This window comes from Nannobrachium achirus (assembly GCF_963921795.1).
Source record: "Nannobrachium achirus genome assembly, chromosome: 17".
Classification (NCBI taxonomy): Eukaryota; Metazoa; Chordata; class Actinopteri; order Myctophiformes; family Myctophidae; genus Nannobrachium; species Nannobrachium achirus.
This window is the reverse complement of record NC_137824.1, coordinates 33,757,784-33,772,497: the sequence shown is the minus strand read 5'-3', so window position 1 is coordinate 33,772,497 and position 14,714 is coordinate 33,757,784. Positions and strand designations below refer to the sequence as shown.

At 42.7% G+C, this 14,714-nt stretch overlaps 1 protein-coding gene across 1 annotated transcript in view; it reads right to left on the bottom strand.

Annotated features, from left to right (window-relative positions):
* tenm1 (teneurin transmembrane protein 1) overlaps nucleotides 1-14,223 on the bottom strand; it is a gene marked incomplete at both ends in the record, with an annotated part of 491,087 nt that extends 476,864 nt beyond the window's left edge. Inside the window, one exon of the mRNA XM_080745426.1 lies at nucleotides 14,001-14,223. Coding sequence (XP_080601552.1) covers nucleotides 14,001-14,223 — 223 coding nt within the window. The remainder of the gene's footprint in view (nucleotides 1-14,000) is intronic.
* Nucleotides 14,224-14,714: the final 491 nt, after the last annotated feature.

The following is a 14,714-nucleotide window of genomic DNA, read 5'->3' as shown; positions in this document are numbered from 1 at the left end:
AAAAAGAAGGATCTCAATGGAAATAAGCGACGGATACCTGAGTTTCCTTTTGACCTTGTACCAGTGAACTTTACTGTCATGAAACTGTACCTTTTCCTATGCAAACTTCTAATAAATACTTCAATCAATCAATCAATCAATCAATCAATCAATCAATCAATCAATCAAAACAAGAGGTTTGCATGCACATGCAAATGTGTGCAATGTACCCGTACTGTATATTATGTGACGTGAGGCTGGAGGTTATAGGGCCACAACTCAGCGTGTCTATTTAAGCTCTCTTCATTCACTGCTGTTCCTCTTGCTACATGTGACAGACAGTGCTAGTTTGCTCACACCACCAGCCCAGCACCACCAGTGGGCTCTGCTCTCCCTAGGGTTCTGTTTTCCCCTGTGGGGTTTGTTTTGTTCTTTAGTGGTTGTCTTCTAAAGTGCTGATCAATGAGTAATATTATAGCAGAGCCTGAATGCCAAGATCAAATATAATATCTGTATTTACACTTCATAAATAAAATGTTTTCAATGTATTCGTGAGTTATCTGACCAAACTGATATTTAAAGGGTATAATGATCCCAGAGGGGATACTTTTCTTTCTGTATTTGATCCAGCATTGCGCTGCTCATGTAGCCTAAATGCACAGGGGAGAAGTTACAGCAACGATTTATAGCATCTCTATTTTAGGAAAGATTACATTTTTTAAGTAAAAATTTTAGAAAGAAATGTGAAAAAAGGCCAATATTCCCCTTCTTTTTGAATACATTTTTAACGATTCATCGTACAAATAGTAGTAGTTCACCCCAAAATGTTTTTATTTTTATTTTTTATTCCCTATCGATTACTCACCCCATGGAGACATTCCTATGCCAATAATTTGATGATAATAATAAAAGACTCGGTAGGAGACACTAAGGAGACTCTTTGTCTCCTATCAGAAACACTGCTGGTCATCACATTATTAGCCTCGGAAACCCAGACTTCTTTAGGTGATCGGAAGAAAAAGAAGCCTGGGCGATCGCGTTATGATCACTGTTGTAGGATGTGTAGAATTTCCCTAACCAATCAGAGTGCAGAGAGCGTCGCACTAAATGTGTTGACGTCATGACGCAGCAGCGTTCTCTGCGCTGAGCAGAGGAGCAGAGGGGGGTGGGGGGAGGAGAACACATGCTATTGGCTGGAGACTTGCGGAGAGACTCACCGCGCCCGCCCATCTGCCTATACACTAAACTGTCCGCGTTAGGTTAGAGTGTCACATTATTGGCTTAGGAATGTGACAAAAGCCAAAAGAATTGACCAAAAATATTCATAAATTCAAGTCTCCATTGGGTGAGTAGTTGACAGTAAAAGAAAGTAATTTTGGGGGTGAACTACTCCTTTAAGTGCCTTGCTCAGGCCGTTATAAGCCAATCAAATTAATTTACTGTACTGAAAGGGGCACCCCCGTGGTTATCTGTCGTTGTGGAGGGAGCGGGCGAAGTTGAGGGTGCATATCATATTCTGAATCTACGCCACAGAAAGCTGACCGCAGTGAAAATTTAGGGGAAAAAAAGAGCTTGTAAATTGTCTATTTTCAATGTGCGTGGCCCCGTATTACGAAGGTCCCACCCCGTTTTCAGACTGCTTGTAAAAAAAACACGTGACCTACTGTATCATAATGTTAATTTTCAGGGCATGATATGATATACAGTCTTTAACACTTACTAGGATTGAACCTTAAATTTCCGACTCCCAAATGGCCCCTCTTATTTGTGCCGCGATAACTAAAGCATATCCTCCTGTACTTATATTGAAGTATCTACTGCAAAGAGGAGATTGTTTTAGAGTTATTTATCCATTTAGGGATTTATATATTCTGTTACTGCTGCTGCTGCTACTGTACAATGACTACATTTCTCCTCAGGGATAAATAAAATCTTATCTTCTAAATCCTGCCTTTCTTTTTTTTTACACTTTGGCAGAAAGGTTTGTGTAGCTGTTGCTTTATAGTGCCAGTGAGCCAGTTTGTGACACATCAATGGTATCAGCCTACAGGCTATTTCCACCTTGATCATTTGGGTAATATTGTTATATTTCACAGTTTTATTTTATTTCTTGACAAAATGCATATTTAGGTGTTAAAATGATGGCTCTTACTTTATCACCACCTCCTTGAAACCCCCCATATACCACCCAAAGCACATTTCACCCTAAAGTGAGACAGCAATAACTTGGCTAAGGGGCCAAGCTGTCTAGAAGAGGGTCTGTGTGAGCATGTGTGTGCCCACAGCTATTCTCACCAACCACCTGACCAACAAACACCTGATTTCTTGAACACTCTGTAAATCAGTTGTGTACGTTTGTAGATATTGTTGTCTTATTTATAAATGCAAGGCGTCTACTCAGTGTAGGCCTACTGTATATAACAGAAACAAATTTGAATTCTGTCAATTTTCTGTCAAATTGCTATACTGTCTGTCAAATTGTCAGTCAGTCAGTCAGTCTGTCAGTCAGTCAGGCTGTCCACAATTTCATCAATATGACATCATAGTAGTAAAACCGTTCGTTTTTATCATTTAAAAAAAATCAACTAAACTAGTGAAAACAGCTGATCTACAAGCACAGGTGCGAGGCGTTGACATAATATGACAACCGGTGCAACAGTTATTGCATACACTCACAGAGGGGCATGTGCTCCCAATGGGCTTTGTTCCCAACACTAAAAACCATACTCTTCAGATCCACCATCCCTCCATATTAGGCAACACTGACATCATCTATATGATGTCATCGACATGACACCACAGATCCACAGGGGAGCCACGCCGTTTGTGGACCCCGCCTTGTAAAGCACTTCGTTCTACTTCACAACAACACTAGACTAGGCTGTCGCTAAGCCTAAGACATTTCACTTTCCATTTCCTGTTATCCAGAGGATATTACTTTAAAAATCAGGGCTGGGTCAGGTTTCAACTGTCTCTTTATAGGGTGAAGAGGGGGAGGAGCCAAAGTGATGCGTACGTGTGATGTTATACCGTACAATATTTGAGAACATTTTAACAACTTTCCAACTTGTCATCCCTATTTTGGGAATTACTTGTAGGCAAAACCAGTAAAAATGGCACAGAATTGTAAATGCTTTGTAAGCTTGTAGATCAGCTATTTTTTTTTTTACATTTTAAAGTATAAAATTAAATTGGAAATATACAAGGAAAACAATCTCGCATATTTAACCATGTAAGGAGGTGTACAATGTCACTGTAGATAAGGGTTGGGCAAGGTTTTTTTCTTTTCTTTTTTTTTGTTAAGACACATTTTCCGAGGCTGGTGAAATTGACGGTGAAAACCATTGTTGCTTTTAGGTCTTATTATAGGCTGCTAATAACAAACCTATTATATTATAGTCAATAACTTAATCGTAATCATAAAATCATTTTTAAAAAGTCAATAATTGTAGCCTATATTAATAATAAAGGTAAAACGCAGTACATTTTGTCTATCTGGTGAGAAAACTGTTATGCACCTCAAACAATATTGAAAAAGATTATTCAAGGGACTTAAAATGCTGATGATAGCACATGATCCTGTTTCATATACAAATCACATTTTTGCTATACTTGCTATTAAAATTCAAGATTATGAAAGAAAGGAGACAGTTTCTCAGTTATCAAGAAGTTTATTTGGCAATGTGACACCACCACAGAATAAATTGCACCGCAATTGCATCACTGGAATTCAATCTGAAATGTAACAAATTAAAAAAAAGAACTCCGTTCTGCCGAAAGACGGTCGTGAAATTAGCACGAAAATACTCCCTTGGGAAAACATCAGTAACGTCTGTCCACTCGTTCCAAATGTGGCGGACAAACTCACACGGGATTTGATGTCCTTTGAAAGTCCTCTGAAGTCCCCACACATCTCTGTGTCACTGTTCTCCGGGACAACATGAAACCTGTTGACGGCGTCCACGATTCCAGTCCCGTTTTCTCAAAAAACGTATAAAAGCCTCGCCAGCTGAATGATTCCTCCAACTCGCCATCCCGAAATGATTTCTCGTGTTCGATGATGAGACACAGTAGGGTGGCTGCAGTTGGTTGCATTAACGCATTAAGTAAGTAAGACCTGAAAATGTCTTCTAAATCCTAATGGTTTTCTGTAAAAGGTATGTTTCTTCATCTGTGGCGCTCAAAGTTTTTCATGTCAAGGATCCTTAGAATTATATCTACCCCCTTCTCAAAATATTTTGTTCCAGGGACCCTCCCAGAAGCAAAGATTCGAGTTACTGTAAAAATGTTCACTTTCAAAGAATATATATTCACAGATTTGCACACATTTTCGAGCTCATGCTATGAGGGAAAAGAGACGGCCGCGTCTCTACTGTAGTTGAGATTTCTACTCAACTTTTTCATCTCACTGGCAGCTGGAGAAGTCTTGTCAGATGATTTGTGGCTTGTCAGAAAGTGTCGTTCCAAAATCCGTTTGCTGACTTTTTATTTTCTATTTTTGTTTTGTTTTAACTACGTATATACTGTTGCAATGTCTAAATAAGCCAAACAAAAAAATAAGCTTTATCCTTATGTACAGACAGTGTTGGGAAAGTTCACTTTAAAAACGAACTAGTTCAAGTTCAAGTTCAGAACTTCTAAAATGAACTAGTTCATTTTTAGTTCATAATTCCCCATTATGAACTAAAGTTCATGGTTCCCCAAAATGAACTACATAGTTCTTTTTTAGTTCTTTTTTTAATCATATTTTTTTTATACTTTTGGCTATTCAAAAAAAAAAAAAGGAAAAAGGGAAAAAAAATATACAAAGGTCTATATATATATATATAAATGTTTAGACGTTGCTGCATGCTATTATTTGTCAAAATTATTGACTCAGCCCATATAGAACCACACACAGCAATAATTTCATCCAACTTAACATTGAGGTGCCCACAATATTTGTGCCCACTGCCTAGTTCCCAGTCTTCCTGCACCCTTGTTGTGAAGGGCTGAATGTAATAACCATGTTATTGTCTCATTGTGTGAAATATCATAATATTCAAAACAAATATTTGACTCCAATTGATTCCCCACACAGTATTGACTTGATATAGCAATAAAAATATATATATATTACACAGCAGTTGTGGGGAAAACTAAGACATTGTTCAAAAAACACAATTCCGATTTTGGTCATTTTGGAAATAGGGCAAAAAATATATTTTTCTTCAATCTACTGTCTTGACACTCTAACCAAAATTGTTCTATAAACCATAATCTACAAATTGGAAGTGAAAGAAACTTTAACACACATTTGAAATGAAAACAAAAAATTACATGTACAAGGAACCCCACTAGAAAAAAACCAAAAAATGACATGTACAAGGAACCCCACTAGAAGGCAGACGTTTCTAAACCGTGCACAGCATGTTTCCGCGTTGGTTAAAATAGCTGATCTACAAGCTCACGTTGTCTCGTAGATGCGACGCGTTGTGAGCTTGCAGATCAGCTATTTTCGCCGTGCAACACACATAGGACAAAGTATAGTCAGTCAGGCTTGCGAGACGAGGAGGAGATTCACGTGCAGCAGCAGAGTGCAGACAGCACCGCATATCAAGGAACGTTCACGAGATGCAGTAGGCACTGCTGCGTGCTGCTGCGTGCAGTGGCTACTATTGGAGCATGTGAATGAAAAGAGAGACGAGAGGAGCAGAGGACAGATGACCGCGGAGGCGCGGACCGCTGCATGAACGGCCGACGAACGCCGACGAACGTCGTTCACGGGCGTCAGAATGACCGCGTTCGACAATATCGTTCATCAAGCGAAAACAATCACGTTCAGTTCACGTTCGCCCAAAATATGAACGTGTTCATGAACGATCGTTCTTTGAACGCGTTCGGGTACAACACTGTGTACAGAATACCTCCACACAAGATTTAAAGACCACCTTGAACCTTGAACTGCGCATTATCAGTGCACTGTACATTTTGTATTCCATCAAAAAGCTGTCTAATCAAAGCATCAGCCAGCATTTCACTGGTCACTCAGCTGCTTGCTGGGGGATCTGAGAGTGGGTTTTGCTTGATTTTACCCGGCATTTCCTCTTTTTGTTCGCTTTCAAACGTGATCACAGCCTCTCTTCACTAGAACATACTGTCTACTGGCATATTAGGCTGGGTCGGCCTGATACTCGAATGCAAACGTTCAGTCCAATCCTCTTTGTATTGCCGATTTTTAGTATCCACGTTTCTTTTACTGATGAACTTTGAACATGCCATTTTGATCACTGAACTATCAATGATTCCGATAAGTAATAACCTGTCAGCCCATCGTGCATATGTTTTGGAAACATAAAACCAAATCACACACAGTGGAGCAGTTTAGAGCACTGTGTGAAATTGATTTAAGTATAATTTCCTATAATTTTCCCAGAGACTGGAGATTGTTGTGCTCTAGATCAGTGGTTCTCCCTAAATTATTTTGGGGAGTCCCCAGATGATTAGCTTAATGTGCAACATTGTTTTCTCACTCAACAGTAAACAAACCAACATAAAGTGTAAGTGTATAGACTAGGGTATCTGCACATTTCTAAAATGACAATTTAAGGACGATTTAATACCTCTAAAATGACAAATTAAACATTGGCCAAATTGTGAGAGGCTGAAATTGTGAAAATAGCCGATCTACGCCTCGCAACGCGAGGCGTTGTGAGCATGTAGATCAGAACTGGTGTTCTATTGTTCTATACAAAATGCCATGTGCCTCAACTCTTAGTGCTTGTCAGGGTTAAAATATGATTATTTTGGGGGTCGTGGCCTGAAAAGTTTGAGAACCACTGGCGTAGTGTGTAAAATGTTTACATGATTAATACAGAACACTATACTATAGGCTGTGATTGACAAGTACAAGGTAACACGCAATAAATCACATCTTGGAGGTAACTTCCCTTTAACATCACCCACTGAGAACAGCGCTGGAGGCAATGAGAACAAAGGAGAGAGAGACGGTGGGGCAGAAGATGATGGAGTGGGGAGGTTGGACGGATGACTTCAAGGAAAATGGAAGAGAGAGAGAGAGAGAGAGGGAGAGAGAGAGAGAGGGCAGATAAGGAAGGAGAATGAGATGAGGACGGTCAAAAGAGAAAGACGAATTGAGAAGTAAAAAGAAAAAAAAAACTGCTATGAAGAGCAGGGTCGTGGAATTAGAGGCAACCAGCGATATGAGGGATGATCTCGTTGGAAGCTACGTAATCCATTAAAAAGTCACTCGGGGCGATGTCCCCCCTTAACAGTTGGTTACTTAGGTAGGGTGTGCTATATATAGCCCCGTAGCCCAAAGACCAACAGATGTGCTTGTGCAGAGCAGGCTGCTGCCATTGACACTTCAGCGCAGGGGCGTCACAAGGGGAGGGGGTGGGAGTGGGACTGAGTTATTAGGGCCCAAGGTGGAGCAGATATACAAGCTCACAGCACGGCACCGAGTGCCACGCTGGGAGCTTGAAGATCTGCTATTTTTGATGTGAAAATGTGTTCAAATCTTTGAATATATGTATTTTACATTTGTAGCTAAAATGTTGCTTCTGGGGGGTCCCTGGAACTAAATATTTTGAGATGGGGGTCCGTGGCCAACTACATATAATTTTGGGGGTCCTTGACATGAAAAAGTAGTTTGAGCACCACTGACATTTTTCAAAAAAAAACTTAGGATTGAGGAGACATTTATAGAATTGGGTCAAAAATATTCAAAGACTTGCACAAATGTTTTTCCAAAAATAGCAGATCTACAAGCTTGCAGCACAGCACTCAGTGAGCTTGTATATCTGCTATTCCAGTCGTTCCCAGTCTAAATGGGTTAAACCCCCTCCCCCGATGAAGAACATTCATGGGGGGCCCACAGTGAATCCTTGTACCCAGGGCCCAGAATTTGGTGCGACACCCCTGCTTCAGCGGCTGCTTTGGGGAGGGCAGGGTGTGCACCTTACCAGATGACACTAATGACAGGGGGGGGGCGACGCTGTTTGTTATAGAAGCGTAAAGGCTGAGTAACTGTTGAAACAGCCCCACGCTCTGCGACACCAGGAACGTCGCCGCAACGCGCAAACGTTCCGCCTGATGATGACTAACGACCGCCGATTGTTCTTTCTGAGGTTCGACACACACACGCACACACGCACACACACACACACACACACACACACACACACACACACACACACACACACACACACACACACACACACACACAATGGTATTCATATACTTGTGAGGACATTATAGGATTTCTTTTTACCTTGTATCCCCCCGATTTTGTAACCCATTTTTGGAGCTGTGTGAAGCACAGGCTCCCTATACGTGGCCGTGTGGGTCTGTCTGTCTGTGTGTCTGTCTGTGTGTCTGTCTGTGTGTCTGTATGTAGCCTGAACTTCCTAAACTTCGGCACGCTACTAGTCCCACAGTTTTGCCACCACACACTCGCGCCATATGTCAAATCGACCGGCTTACTCGGGAATCGTGGGCTAGTAACTTGCTAAGAGAAAGGTTCAATAGTTTAATTGATATTAATTTATTAGTGAATTAATTTTCCCCATTGACTTATAATGGGAATCGCAAAAACTCACATTCAATTATTTGTCTCTCGCAAACCATAGGGGTTAGAGTTTCAAGACTTGGAGAGGAGGTTCATAATGATTTCAAGGATTAAATAAAAAATAATTGTGTCATTTGGCCGCATGGTGGCGCCATAACACCCCACTTTACGTTTTGGCCTGTAACTCTTGAACCGTAGGTCGGAAAATCAAAAATATTTTTTCCCTGGATTCCTTGGCTCATGACGCATCTCCCCATATAGGCCACGCCCATTTGCGCCATGATAGATTTTCCGCCATCTTGAATTTTCTCCAAAACACACTTTTTGCTCCTTTTCCTACATATTTTCTTCAAATGTCACAAAAATCGGTACACATGATCCACACACACACACACACACACACACACACACACACACACACACACAGCTCCACTTCACACGGGTGTGATTTTTTCACTCAGTGCCAATTGCCTAAACTGTAATCCTGGGCGCTGTTCTCCCTCTGCCAACCTGGGGAGGGCCCCGAACGGAGCTCATGCTTCCTTCAGTGCATGAAGAGTGAGCAGGCCGCTTCTTTTCACCTGACAGGGGAAGCTTCCCCGGTATGGACGTACCGCATGGAAGGAACACGTTATTCCAACCAGTTCCTTTCCCCTCCATCAGGCGCCCTGGCATGCCAGGGGGAGGCAGTATAAAGACCAGGATTACTGCATGGTTTTGCGAGGGCATCTACCCTAGGAGACACGGGGAGAACATGCCTCAGCCTTTCTTAACCCCAACCCCAACCCCAAAGTACGACTTTATAGTTGTACACTCTGGTGCTAGTACAGGAAAATAGTGCTGTGAGCTTGTAGATCAGCTCCATTCAGGGCACACCAGCACACATCTACTGTGAGCATAAATCAGGCAAAACTCTAATCCTAATACCTACACCTTTTAAATGCCTAATCCTAATCCCAACCTGAACGTTTTCCTATGTGTAAACCTAAAGGCCCATTCCCACTGGGCCAGATAAACAGATTAAAAAATGTCTTTCTCCATTCAAGTGGATCGTAAGATACTGATAAAAAGAATATCTGTGCGATATTTTTTATCTGTATCTTACCATCCACTTGAATGGAGAAAGACATTTTTGTTATCTGTTTATCTGGCCCAATGGGAATGGGCCTTTACTCCCTAAAATATATATATTTTTAACCATAAAAACATCCATTATGGAATTCTGCTATACTTGTGCGGACATTAAGGCCCGCAAAAATATAACAACAACTCAAGCACAGAAACACACACACGCACACAAAGAAAACAAACAAAAAAATCATAGCGATGTTGTCAGTCCCACGGGGGCCGGCTGTGTGTGTGAGCAGCGCGCGCGGCCACCGCTTGTCATCCGGCGTAACCGTTATGAATGGCTAATGCTGCGCTTGTTAGCGCGGTGGGCAGGTCGCGGCGCGGGGTCCTGCCGGGAGGTTAGGGCGGAGGGAGGGGGAGGCGAGATGCGTGTTTATTGATCACGGCGAACCCCGGCACAGCGGCGGGGCAAGCTGATGGGGTCCAGCTTCTCTCTTAACACCGCGTATGACCTCCGCCGAGGCCATCCATCAGAGCGCGCGCTGGTCTATTTCTCCTGCCGTCACCGCCAGGGATGAGGAGTGTTTTTTTCTCTCTCTCTCTCTCGCTCTTTTTAATATAACCTCGTTGTCGGGTGAAAACCTTGTATGTCCAAAACCGTTTGTTTTGTATTTATCATTTTTAAAATGATTTAAACTAGTGAAAACAGCCGATCTACAAGCACACAACGCCTCGCGGTGCGAGGCGTTGTGTGCTTGTAGATCTGCTGTTTTCACTACTTTTGTGCGACGGCCTTGTCTGAAGAAGCAGGGCTTTACTTTGCGGAAAAAACATACACATTTTAAACTTGGAGATACGAGGTTTTGGCCCGACAGTGACGATAAGTGTGTGCGTGTGTGAGTCAGTGTGGCTGTGTCAGTCTTTGCGACTGTGTGTGTGTGTGCGTGCGTGTGTGTGAGTGTGTGCGCGTGTGTGTGTGTGAGGGAAGTGTTTCACAGCATGTGAAGCTGGTTTGGGGCTGACCCAGTTTAGCTGTGGGAGAGAAATATCACCTCCACAGTGTAGAGGTAATTGGCTTCCTCTGACTGTCCCTCTGCCTCATTGTACACGGTAATAGGTAATTCACACAGGTCCTTTTAGGGCTGGTGTGTGTGTGTGCGCGCGCGCGCGCATTTGTGTGTGTGCGCACGTGTGCACGTGCGTATATTCATGTGCATCCTTGCACATGTTTTTTTGTTCAAGTGTGTACATTAAAGGGAACGTTCAGAAAATAGACTGAACTGATCCCATTTCAATGTGTAAGCCATAAAAAGCCATTTGGTAATGCGTAATATCATTTTCTAAATCCGTTGTTTATTTGACTAAATGGTTTCAGACAAATAGACAATCGTCGTCTTTCTCACGTGAAGTCTAAAATTGAAACGGGGAACAGTGAATTTATATCCTTCTGCGAACATTCTGATGGCCATTGGATACCATAGTAGTGAAGGTCGTTTTTTCCTTAGATTTTACCAAGAGGCAGCCACCAATTCAATGAGGGCTCTGCTGAAGCGCCGCTAAAATCGTCTTGCCTGGGTCCTATTCCATTTCTAACACCATGCATGACTGCTATACAGTATCTGGTCGGGTTAACATACTACTGTATGTCTATTTTTAACGATCAGACATATTGTTTTTATGCTTTTGGACATTTTAGCGGACCCTGCACCGGCGGTGCTCCATTGTGGAGGGTAGTTTTTTCCCCTCATAAATGTACCCACGATGCAGCCACTGCATTACAATGCCGAACTGTTGTGTATTAAATTCTGTGGGTCAAAATAAAGCCTTTTTTTTTGCAAAATGAAAATGCATTTTGCATAGAAATTGTAAATATATAAATGATCTACCTGTATCTATGCAATTTGACTACTGGTCAGGCCCGCGCCCTGGCGTTAGGTCTTCGGTCGTTGAATGTTTGTTAGGAGGCGTCATTGATTGGCTAGGACTGCTCATGTGCTCATGGTTCACATGCTCACGTCAGCTCAAGCGTGCTCACGTAGGCTAATTGTTAGCCTAATAGGCTAACAAGTAGGCTAATAGTTAGCTAAAAATACTGTACGTCTTTGCGGTCACTCGTGGTAATGTCCGTATTACAGTCATTACATAGGGACCGAGTTACGTTCATATTTCCATAATTTTCGTGTATGTACATCCCAAAGAAAACATTACAGCATTAAGATACAGTGTACTTAAATTCCAAGCCATATCGGGATTCGCCTTCGCTTCCGTTTTGAATTTACTTGTCCTAAAATGCCATCGGTGTTATACCTATATCTGCCTGATGAGTGGTATAGCTGCCTGCTGGGTGATGTAACTGCCTGAACTGAAGTATACCCAGGGGTGTGCTGTGGATTTTTTCAGCTAGTGGAGCGGTCGCGCGCACATGCACACTTTCGTGCAAGCGAGCGATCACAGAATGAAGTAACCTCTTTAATGAGTAGGCCTATTTATTAACCCACACTATACTGTATATCAAGTGGTATTCCATATTCATGGAGAAACCTTAGTGTTGTCATAATTATGCATTTAGCTCGCAGCCACCTCTGTATTTAAATCAGTTCATGAATCCATCAACCACTGTTATGATGTGTTATTCAACTCTTTTCACTGCATCAGACCTGGCATAGACTGTAAAAGAAATATGGAGGTGCAAAGCCATTGGTTTCTATGCGGCAAAAATGACAATTTTTTTTGTCCCTTGTATGGGTGTCGCCATCATTGTTTGAATGGTACCCCAGGAATCATAAGGAATGCTATTGGCTGCCAACGGTCACATGCAACCGCAGGGATACATGGGAGAATGTGGTCGGAGCCTCCCGAAATACAGCACACGAAGAAGAACACAGCTGGCCACGCCCCCCTCAACTTTATCATCAATTTTAACATAAATGGGACCATATTTGCACAAAACGCATAATCATGGTAATTGAAAGGCAGTTTTTCACTAGCGACAGGAACCATAAAGTATTTATGACGATGTTTAGAGGTTAGATTAAATCAAAGAGGAAAATCAATGGGGTCCAGTGAAGAAAAAATCTTTTTGGTACCTCGCGGGGGGAAAAAAGCGCAACTAGCGGCCAATCATGGGATCTTTCTCTTCCGGAAAAGCTTCATGAATAATCCAGGCAACAACACCCCTGCATCAGACAGAACTTCTCGTACCTACTAGGCTACTTAGCAGCTCAGATAATGGACGGACCATTGATATATGCATCAACCAAGTCAGTCATTGCTGTTAATTCAAGCTGTGACACTCAGCGTCGATCGACAGGTTTTGTTGGCGAGGTGTGAAAACAGCCAATGGTGCATGTGCAGGCGTGCGTGCAGCTGCACGCCGCTCCACTAAAGCCCCTTTTCGACTGCAGCTTTAGCACCACACTACACCACACTACACTGCACCACACCGCAGAAAAGGGACATCAAGCCAGAGCGTTAAGAGTGGTTCCCCTGACATCACAGTGACATCAGAGCATGATGTCAGATACAACTATATCCTGGTGGTCTAAATGAAAAGTCAGTGAGTGATCAGTCATTATTAAGTGTTTGGCCCTTTTTGGCCTAGCTCAGACCTACCTCTACCTAGATGCTTTTTAGTACCATGTTTAGTACCACTTTCACACAACTCTACCCAGGTCCTTGTAGTGGGAAACCTGGCACAAGTGGGCGGTGTGGAGTGGTGTGGTGTTGGGCCATGTCAGTGGAAAAGGGGCTTAACCCATTCAGAACGGGTACACATTATTGTGTATCATTATTTTATGCTTTAACTATTGAAAAATAGCAGATATACAAGCTCACAGCGCGGCACCGAGTGCCGCGCTGCGAGCTTGTAGATCTGCTATTTTTGAAAAATCGTGAAAATTAGAATTTTGACCCGATTCTATAAGTGTCTTTTGAATCCTTCTAAGATTTTTTGAAAAACCTATGTTTCTATGTCAGCAATCTGGCTAGCTATCGTCAAAGAAAAGGTCCTTTTCACTTAACTGGAGCTCAGTTAGTCTGTTCTTGAGAGACTACTATGTCAGTGGATCTTAAACCTTTTCATGTGAAGGACCCCCAAAATGATATGTATTTGGCCAAGGACCACCATCTCAAAATATTTAGTTCCAGGGACCACCAGAAGCAAAATTTGAGTTAAAAACATTCACTTTGAAAATACATATATTCAAAGATGTGCACACATTTTCACGACTTTTTCAAAAATAGCAGATCTACAAGCTCGCAGCGCGGCACTCGGTGCCGCGCTGTGAGCTTGTATATCTGCTATTTTTCACTGGTTAAAGCATTCAACAATTCTAGGCCTATTAAGCTCCCCCGCCAGCTACGGGACTGCTGCGAGGCCTACCTGGCTGCTGGGACTGCTGGCCATAGTTGCCCTGCCGGTCGCGGTGGGAGCCCAGGGTGAGGCGGAGCTCGTGGGTGTAGTCGGGGAGGGTTTCGCGGGAGGTGTAGGAGCGGTGGTGGGCGCGGCCGTCCTCGCTCTCGTCCGACGAGCTGGTGTAGGACATCTCCATCTCGTGGCGCCCCTTGGACAGTGGCTGGTAAGGCTTGCCGTCCATCTCCTCCATGACGTTGCGGGGTCCACTCTTAGTCACTCAGCAAGACCACGGCACACAGCAGCGCAGAGTCTGCAGCGGGGATCATATGAACATTTCACGTCACGATTATTGGGACCAAAGAGATTGCGATTTACGATATTATCGAGATAATCAAAATATCCCCAACATTCATTTTAGTCAGGAACACTCACGTCTAAGTAGATTTAACCATTTATTGCAAAAATGGAATACAGTTAATCTTGGCGTTAATGGGCTCTGCGTTTCGGAGATGTTCCCTAAATTTTGTGCAAGCTTTTTGAGCATGCTAAGCAAAATCAGCAAACACTAAGCAATACCCCCCTAGTAGGGATACAATAGCAGAACAATAGCAATACATTGACATGTATTGCAAATCACAGTATTTGAGCTTAACAACATTGACATGTAACTTAATCACACAATCACAAGTATTTGAGCTTAGCCACACTGATCGTGCAAAAGTGGAGGCTGGGGTGGAGGAG